Source organism: Perca fluviatilis, chromosome 4, assembly GCF_010015445.1.
Source record: "Perca fluviatilis chromosome 4, GENO_Pfluv_1.0, whole genome shotgun sequence".
Lineage (NCBI taxonomy): Eukaryota > Metazoa > Chordata > Actinopteri > Perciformes > Percidae > Perca > Perca fluviatilis.
Genome location: NC_053115.1, coordinates 11,326,677 through 11,333,314, shown reverse-complemented (window position 1 = coordinate 11,333,314; position 6,638 = coordinate 11,326,677). Strand labels below are relative to the sequence as shown.

General features: G+C 42.2%; 1 protein-coding gene across 1 annotated transcript; it reads right to left on the bottom strand.

Moving 5' to 3' along the window:
- Window positions 1-668: 668 nt before the first annotated feature.
- On the bottom strand, window positions 669-2,759 carry msx1a (muscle segment homeobox 1a). Its single transcript, XM_039796527.1, has 2 exons — window positions 2,189-2,759; window positions 669-1,981 (listed from the first exon to the last, which is right to left on the bottom strand). Exons 1-2 carry the CDS (start codon window positions 2,619-2,621, stop codon window positions 1,566-1,568), a joined length of 849 nt encoding a protein of 282 aa, XP_039652461.1. The 5' UTR covers window positions 2,622-2,759; the 3' UTR covers window positions 669-1,565.
- Between the last annotated feature and the right edge of the window lie 3,879 nt (window positions 2,760-6,638).

Sequence of the window (6,638 nt, the reverse complement as noted above, 5' to 3'; positions counted from 1 at the left end):
CAATTTAGCCCAGAGAAGGAATCTCCAATATGTATCGGTATGTTTTGAAGTCAACACAACTGGTTGTGCCCCCCGCCGCCCCCTATCCCCATCTCCATCCCCTTAACTCTTCTGGCGCCAACACAATCTAGGTTAGTTGTTCCAAAGCAATAGGCAAGAGCTGTAGCAATACATTCCCCCAAATAATATGTGTCAAGTTTAAATGCACGCTGCACACCAGCACTGCAAGTCTGAAATATGTGCACAGAAAGTGTGAAAGGTTCGAATTGAAGAACTGTGGACATTATATTGTGAATATTCTTATGGTGTGGGTCACATAAAGCGTTTAGACGTCTCGATGACATTCCACAAAGCACAATATTTAAATTATGCTGATCAATATTCCTATTTTCTATTTTTTAACACAGGCCTGATAATAATGATCCCTTCTGCTTTATCCCCATATAAACTTGTTTGTCTCAATATGCGATGCAATGTCCAATAACTCACAACAGGCCCACACTTCTTCCTAAAAATAGATAAAGAATTGTAAAACACTAGGCCTATGTATAAGCCTACCTGCCTTAAAAAAATGTTATTTTCAAGCACAGTGTGTCCTACTGCTTTGTAAAAGAAGGATGTAATAATCTACAGGCACCATGCAAGTGTCAGTCAAAACGAACAACTGCTTAATGAAAAAGAATAAACAATTTATTGTTAAGTTATGTCACAAATATATTCATAATATAAATGAGGATATTTTTCAAATATACATAATTTTACAGTACACATATCCCTTCCGAAGGGAATCATTCCAACAACAGACAGTGCTGTTATAAAAACAAATGCTGTGGTTCTCCAAATTCCCAAAGAGCATTCATTGACACCGAATTCAGTAACCCACTATAGTTACGCATTGATACGAATGCAAAAAAGAAATGTTTTTTTGCAGTGTGACAGCAGCCCACTAATGCTATATGATGCCCAACATAAATTGGTTGGTGCAAAATGTGAAGGTGCGCAATAGTCTCTGACTTACTCATAGAAGTTGGTTTAATAGCCCTTTTACCTGCTGGTGAAAGTAGAGCAGTGGGCTATCTTTGACACACTGTGGCACACAGCATAGCGTCCATACTTGACTGTCCATTCGTGATATATCACCGGCCTACAGTTACTAAATTGTTTTCCACCTCTGCACTGCAAAATGTCCAGTCATTTAGTCTCACACTCAGATTATTTTCTGAAATGAGATTTCCATCAATTCGTTCTTGATTGGCATTGTCTACTGACAAAAACCGATGTAAGACTCAAGATTAAATGACTAATAGAGTTGTATTATTTTTTTGTGCAGTGTTTGAACTTACTGGCGAGGTCAGGAGAAGTGGATAAACTTTAAGGTCCTCAGAAGGGGGTCTGTGTGAAGGCATTGGCACCCTGACAGGTTGTGACACTGTGCTCACCGCCGGGATGCCTCTTTATTTTGTGTCAGCACACCTGTCCGAAGGGCCCCTCTCGATCGGGCCCCTCAGAAAGTAGTCTTAACCCCTCGTGTCCCACTGCACGTGCCCCTCGTCCTCCATTCCCTGTCAAGCGAGGTGGTACATACTGTATCCGACGTGAGCGGCGTACAGTCCCACTGGGGAAACCGGCAGAGAGTGCCTCTGGAACGGGTGAGACCCATAGGACGCGGGCACGTGCGCACCGAGAGGAAATGAAATCCCGAAAGCTGGAGGCAGCATAGGTTTAGCTGCCATTTTCAGTTTTTCAAGTTCTGCCTCCTGCAGCCGCTTTGCTTTCGCTCTCCTGTTCTGAAACCAGATTTTGACCTGGGTCTCCGTCAAGTTGAGGGAACTGGAGAACTCTGCCCGCTCGGCGATGGAAAGGTACTGCTTCTGGCGGAACTTCCTCTCCAGGGCCAGCAGCTGGGACGTCGTGAAGGGGGTCCGGGGCTTTCTGTTCGTCTTGTGTTTTCGTAGGGGACAAGCAGGAGGACTCAACCTTCCTGTAAGAGGACAACACGCTTCCATTTAAAACCTTGGATTCCAATGCGCAATGCTGAATCCACACAAGACAAATACATTGAGGAAACGTTCTCAAAACACGTTCGACTAAAGAAAGACATCATATTCCATAAAGGTCCAAACATGAGCATCATATTACAAATATTTAATAGATATGTTATTTATTTTTGCACTGACACCAAACTTACGTGGAGGCGTGGGAGAAAAACGAGGACTCTGTAGCCATGAAGTCCTCTCATTACTGTCGGGGCTCTCGGGTTTAATCAATACGTCTTCTGGCATGTTCATGATGTCGCCCACTGAAAACGAGGAGCTCATGGGTAAAGCAGGAACTGAAGTATCCAGACTACCGAAAGAGCCCATCCTTACGCCCTTTCCCAACGCATGGGACGTCCCGGGAACGGACGGGGCATCTGGGGATGCCACATCTCTGCTGGGTTTTCTGTCAGCCATCAGTGCCTCGACGCTGAAAGGCAAAATAGCAACTTTGGGCTTCACGGTCTCCTCCGCGGGGATCAGACTGGTCTGCATCTCGCCTCTGCTGCCGAGAACGGAGCGGGGAGGGAGTTCTTCAGTTTTCAAACCAGCGGTCAAAGCTGACATGGCGATCGATGGGGCCATACAGGTCCGACTGGCACGGGTGAGGTGACTAGTTGACTCTCGTGGGTACAGTAGAAAGAGTTACACAAAATTTTACTGCGCTGCGCACTAAGGCGATGCTATCCTCATGTTTATGTGACCGCATTGGAGTGCAGGGCTATAATAAGGCAGACGTGGAGAGAGAGGTGGCCAATCAGGGACGAGATGGGCTGGTCCTGGACTCAAAGAGAGAGAGAGAGAAAAAAAGAAAATCAGAGTAGGCAGTTGACAATAGTTACTTTTTTTAAACGAACAACTTCAGATGAACAAAGACAACAGACTCTTAAAGGGCCATGGTTTCATCAAGACTTAATCCCACAAAATGATGTTAGTAAACCCTATAATGATCCATTACGTTATTGACATTTTATAGCCTAATAGGAGGCATGTGCATTATTTCTATTATGACTTTGTTGTTTATACCATCTAATAACTTTTATGTCCCAAACATTGTGACATGCTGTATTCACATCCACCCATAATGGCTGGTTTTTGGCCATGTGCTTAAACTGCTGAAGTCCTGAATGTTGCAGTTTACTGTTCTTTATGTGATGAACCTCTTGCAGCGCGCTGTTTATTGATGACTGCGGGGCTCTAATCAGATCGAAACACACAGGCATTCGCAGTCATTTGGGGGTAATTATCGGGCTTGGGGGAGGGATCACTAGGATTTTTCCCCTTTGACTACATCCATTAAAGTCAAAAATGATGTGGCGTCGGGGGCAAGGGGGAGGAGGAAGCTGGAGCCAAGGAGAGATTTTAACCCAGGACTGTCATTGCTTCACCTGGCTGCACCTTCTCATTATCTACAGTCCCTAAAAAGAGGGGATTTGTATTGTTATTATCGCTTGCAGAAAAGATGCCACTGGATATATATGCTACATTCAATTTAGAATGGAGAAGTACCGCATACAGTTTTAGTCCATATAAAAAAAAAAAATGTCGCTGCTTTAAATTTTAGATGAACAAATCCTAGTCACTAAAATAGATCACCTTTTTTGCTTTTGTGTAGTCCGTTCTCAGGAAAGCGTCTGCATCGCTAATTGCCAAGCATAAACAATCTGTCACGATTTGTCAGTCTCCCTAATGGGCAGACAAGTTATGTTGTTTTTAGGCGCCAGCAGCGCCAGGATCAAAGCGCTCGGCTCTAGGGAGACTATTGAAAAAGTTTAACCCACACCGAGAGCGCAGCACCGCCTCCTCCTCTACCCGCCCTAGCCCAGGGACACTGAGCCATTCAGCCTGGAAAATTAGCTTTTTCTCAGCCGATCGCACGCCATTTCCATCTATTCAAATGAGCGCTATAGTCGGTGTAATATAGGCTCCTCAGAAGAAAAGGTCAGCGCCCACTAGTCACTTTCAGAGAGTGCCTTACTGAAAAGGATTCCTCGGTGCAAGTGTTTCCCAAGATACACATTAGACCGCAGATCCGAGTCTGAGGAGGCGTTTGTTATTAGGGCTATGTGAGTATGCCTGGCGTTAAATACAGTGGGGATTGTGAGACCTCAAACCAATCATCCTCATAATCTATCTGTCACTGTGCCATAACTTTAAGAAGGAAGATTAAAATAACCCGGTGGGGTACCGCAGATCCCAAACCAATGCCTCATAAAGTTTAACTTGTTGTGGTGTAGTCTATAATGGTTGAACCAGGCTACTAAATGGCTTCCTTCACTTGAACATTGCAATTAACATTCAAGGTGACACCGGGATTGTACCAGATACGCAGCCTACATGTTTTGCATGTGAGCGATAAAGATGGCACGATAAGGTAAATCATTTGCTATTTGGTGAGGTCATGGCCTTTTATTGTGGTAATCAGGGGAAGTGGAATCAAGCAAAAAAAATGGGGCTTTGGATGTTTATCAACCTACTGTTTTTTAATATATATATCTATATATATATATGGTATTAAGAAGTATAATTAAATAATACATTTATATTAATACATAAATGTTTTTGTCTTTAAAAAATATTTTTTGAATAGGTAATTGGTTTCCGGTTGACATATTAATATTAATCATTTATTTTTTTCTTCGGCAACACATGGTGTTTGTGTGTGTGTGTGTGTGTGTGTGTGTGTGTGTGTGTGTGCGTGCGTGCGTGTGTGTGTGCGCGCACGCGTGTGTGTCAAACGAGTCTGCGTAAACACAAATAGGCACACATGAGACGCATTAACTTGTTTGTTAACGTGTATAGCAACATCGCGTAGCGTGCTAATTTCCCCCTTGTGACGTGTACTCGTTCAGAAACTCCTAAATCATGTTGGTTCTGAAAACACTGCAGGTCTGGGATTAAGTTATTATTCCCGCTGCATTTCCCCCATGCTGGACACCAGTGTTTTCTGACTTGATGACCGAGGACATATCTGAAATCAAATTATTTAAAAGTGTTAGTTGCCAAACATGACAGAATACTTTATGAAATGATAAATAAACTACCCTATACTGTATAGTGTCGGCTTCAGACACCACGGTTTTATCTGTTCTCATCAAAAGTTGATGGTTTAATGATGATCTCGCCCAAAAGAAAGAAAAAATGTTATTCTAACAAATCTAATGTTACCTGGTTATGGGCCTTGGTTGTTGCAGTAGCTTGTCTCCAGTTTATTTGCCTTGTGAACAGAGGGACAGTGTTTCTGGTAAACAATGTTGGTTACAATTAGCATCCCAAACAGTGGCCTTTAAGAAGACTGATGTGCCATGGAGAAGGTGATTACCATACCGTTTTATTTAAATCCCGATGCAACAAATGAGGGCCGAGCTGAGATACAAAACAACTGTAAGGCTCATCGGGCCTTTATTTAACTTTATAAACTAGCTTTGATTCCCAGTCAGGAGGCAGGGACTCCACACAAAGGCCCATTGTTGCCTCCTCTCAAAGTTGTCTTAACCCTTTTCACGCAAGGTCTGTCAATTTAGACTGTAAAGACATAAAAGGAGTGTCGATGTCAAAAGGCATTTTCAGGCAAAATATTTGCACTTGGTGCAAGTGAATGACTTTCATCTGGGGGCGATGACGCTCATGTGAGTATAAATCCTATATCCTGATTTTAAATGTGTAGCGAAAATTGGAAGATATTGTCTGATGAATAAATTAGTCAAATTTGAGATCTCAGGGAAACCTGAAATAATTCAAGCAGCATTTAAGTAATTTTCAGTTCGATAGCAACTTTATGATGCACCTCGGAGAGATGAGAGAAAACAGCCGGCAGTCCAACCCAAGGTCTCCATAATTATACATAATGTATCTTTCAAAGCAATTAGCGCAATCAGGCGGATCGGAGCACTTTGCTGCCAGTAAGTAACAATGCCTCACGGCCATTTAAGCATTCAACATGCCAATCGCACTCTGACTCACAGGTCCGCCTGAGCCTAGTGCTTCAGTCCATTTGGCAGGTGTAAATGTCCAAAGTCCAAAAGTCATCACCAAGCCAGTTTATGTTCCGTTAATCCCACCATTATTCAAAATGCATAGCTATGTTAAATACTGCAGCCGCACGGGACAGAGCAGACATTAAGGCATTGGATTTTTAAATCAACTTTGCATTTAATATAATATGGGCCTATATTATCATCTGCTAGTATTATCAAATGTAATACCATCCTGAATGTGTAAAATATTTTTAATTTTTTATATTTTTTTATGTATCAAGTATCACTAATCAATGGGCAGATAAACGAAATGCATAATTCTTGAAGTTCATGTTTCGAATAAAAAAACATAATCAGTTATTTTTGCCCATGTATTACTCTGTAACTCAAATATGTTCATACCGAGTTATTATAATTTAGTTAAAATTGCTAAATTTTCATAATTAACTTGAAAAAAAGAAGAAGTTAACAATCTATTAGCTATACCAAATGCATAGTAGGCTAACAACATTCCATTTCATTCATAGCTTTCAATGTTTCAGAGAGAATCAGCAACAGTTGAACCCAAAGCAGCTCGCTGTGAAGTCCTCCGAGCCTCGGCGAACAGCAGCTCGCCTCGGACAGA

What these genes read in the sequence shown, in the direction of transcription:
- msx1a (XM_039796527.1), bottom strand. Translation starts at nt 2,621, where the DNA reads ATGGCCCCATCGATCGCCATGTCAGCTTTGACCGCTGGTTTGAAAACT. An exon ending in TTTTTCTCCCACGCCTCCAC is followed by an intron (nt 1,982 to 2,188) that starts GTAAGTTTGGTG and finishes GTCCTCTTACAG; the next exon opens with GAAGGTTGAGTCCTCCTGCT.